The sequence below is a fragment of the Lonchura striata genome, chromosome 7, assembly GCF_050655825.1.
Source record: "Lonchura striata isolate lonStrDom1 chromosome 7, ASM5065582v1, whole genome shotgun sequence".
In the NCBI taxonomy this organism is placed as follows: domain Eukaryota; kingdom Metazoa; phylum Chordata; class Aves; order Passeriformes; family Estrildidae; genus Lonchura; species Lonchura striata.
The window spans coordinates 9,369,929-9,371,577 of record NC_140709.1 but is presented as its reverse complement, the minus strand read 5'-3'; the positions used below and the strand labels follow the sequence as shown (position 1 = coordinate 9,371,577).

At 38.7% G+C, this 1,649-nt stretch overlaps 1 protein-coding gene across 2 annotated transcripts in view; it reads right to left on the bottom strand.

The window, feature by feature from the left end:
- Nucleotides 1–429: 429 nt before the first annotated feature.
- ESYT3 (extended synaptotagmin 3) overlaps nt 430–1,649 on the bottom strand; it is a 36,133-nt gene continuing 34,913 nt past the window's right edge. For both annotated transcript variants that reach the window (XM_085584892.1, XM_021548667.4), the window contains exon 23: nt 430–1,274. In XM_085584892.1, the coding sequence (XP_085441018.1) occupies nt 1,238–1,274 (37 nt within the window). In that variant the 3' untranslated portion in view covers nt 430–1,237. The remainder of the gene's footprint in view (nt 1,275–1,649) is intronic.

Genomic DNA, 1,649 nt, shown 5'->3' with positions numbered 1-1,649 from the left:
CTTTTTTTTTTTTTAATTCTTGCTCAGTTTAAGAAATACTTCAACTGCTGTCAACTGGTCTACTCAATCCCAGAGAGAGAACCAATATACCCTGTTAGCACAACACCAGGCAAATTCTAACCATTTTTAATACTGCTGACAGAGTAAGTATGAGGTAAAGATGCCCTTACTGCCATGGCCATCACACTTACACAAATGCCCAGTCTTGGTTTTCTGGAGAGCCTCTTTTAATATGTTGTTCACACTTCCAGATCAGTTTGGGATGGGAACACATTGTTACTCAGTCAGTATTCTCTCTGATTATGGACTGAGGCAGACTGAATTAATGTAATCTAGGCCAAAAATTCTTGAAATTTTTTTCAGGCAATGGTTTGAAGTTACCATCATTGTATTTCATAAGTCAGTTTAGAAAGGATTAGATCAAGTCTCTTATGCAAGACAATTAGAAGTTTATTGTACAGAAACAAGTACACCAAGCTTCCAAAAATATTTTACCTCAATATTATTAAAGCTTAGTTTACAAAACTTTGCTGTTCCTCAGACAGAATCTGGGTTTACAAGATTTTGAAATGTACTGTAACAAAGGACAAAACCACTTAAGGTGTCACAAACTAAAACCTTAATGACATCTTGGTAAGTTCATCTCCCTGCTTTGGAAGCTCATTATTTACATACCTGCAGCCACAGTCAGCTACGGTACTTCTGAACAGTGGACTACCAACTTCTTCGTTTCTCAAACAAAAACAGCTATTAAAGAGCTTCTCTTTTAAAAGCTTCGGTAGCCCTACAGCTGAAGAATACTGTTTCAAAATGTATTCTTTTAAAAGTACACCATTTCCATGTTAAAACAACATGAACAAGCTCCTAGAGCCATCAGACTGCCAAGCAAAGGACACTTGGCTGGCAGTCTAAAATCTCCCCAGGTACAACCCTTTAAGAGAGGTTTCACACTTAGAGGTCCTTTGAAGGGGGATTTGCCAGAAATAGCAAAAATAAAGGACATTCTTTAAGGACAAATTATTCCCTATGTGGGGGAAAATATGTTTAACTTCAGTGAGAACTAATCCCCGAATAGGAACTAATAGAACTAATGATCCAAATAGGATCATTAAATTTGCATGTCCTGAGCTGGAGCCTGCTTCAAATTTGCAACAACTGTGCAAAATATGTTAATTACAAGAGATATGTACATCCATATGAAGTTGAAAAATTAGTAACTTATGTACATGAAAAGAAATCAGATTTTCTTGCGTTTGCTCCTTGTCAGCTCATACCTGCAAGACAGACACAATAAATAATTACTGTAGCTGAAAACTTAATAGTTTTAGCTGGCACAGTAGAGAAAACCTGGGCTGCTTTATTGCTTCTGCTTCACAGGCAGCACAGCAAAGGAGGCTCCAGAGATAGCCTCAAACTTCAGCTCTTCACCAGGAACTTTGGGTGCATCCTTTTTTCCTCTTCCCCTAATTGCCCTGAGACACACACACACAAGCTGGCCAGGGAAATGTGGTTTTCCTGTTGGAATATTGGCTCACTGCCTGTGCAGATGGCAAGCTCCTGGACTACCCACACTACATTCCTTGGGCTCCACTGAAGGAGAAACAAGGAAGAACTCCTGCCATTTACTAAAGACACAAAAGTGAAAAAAA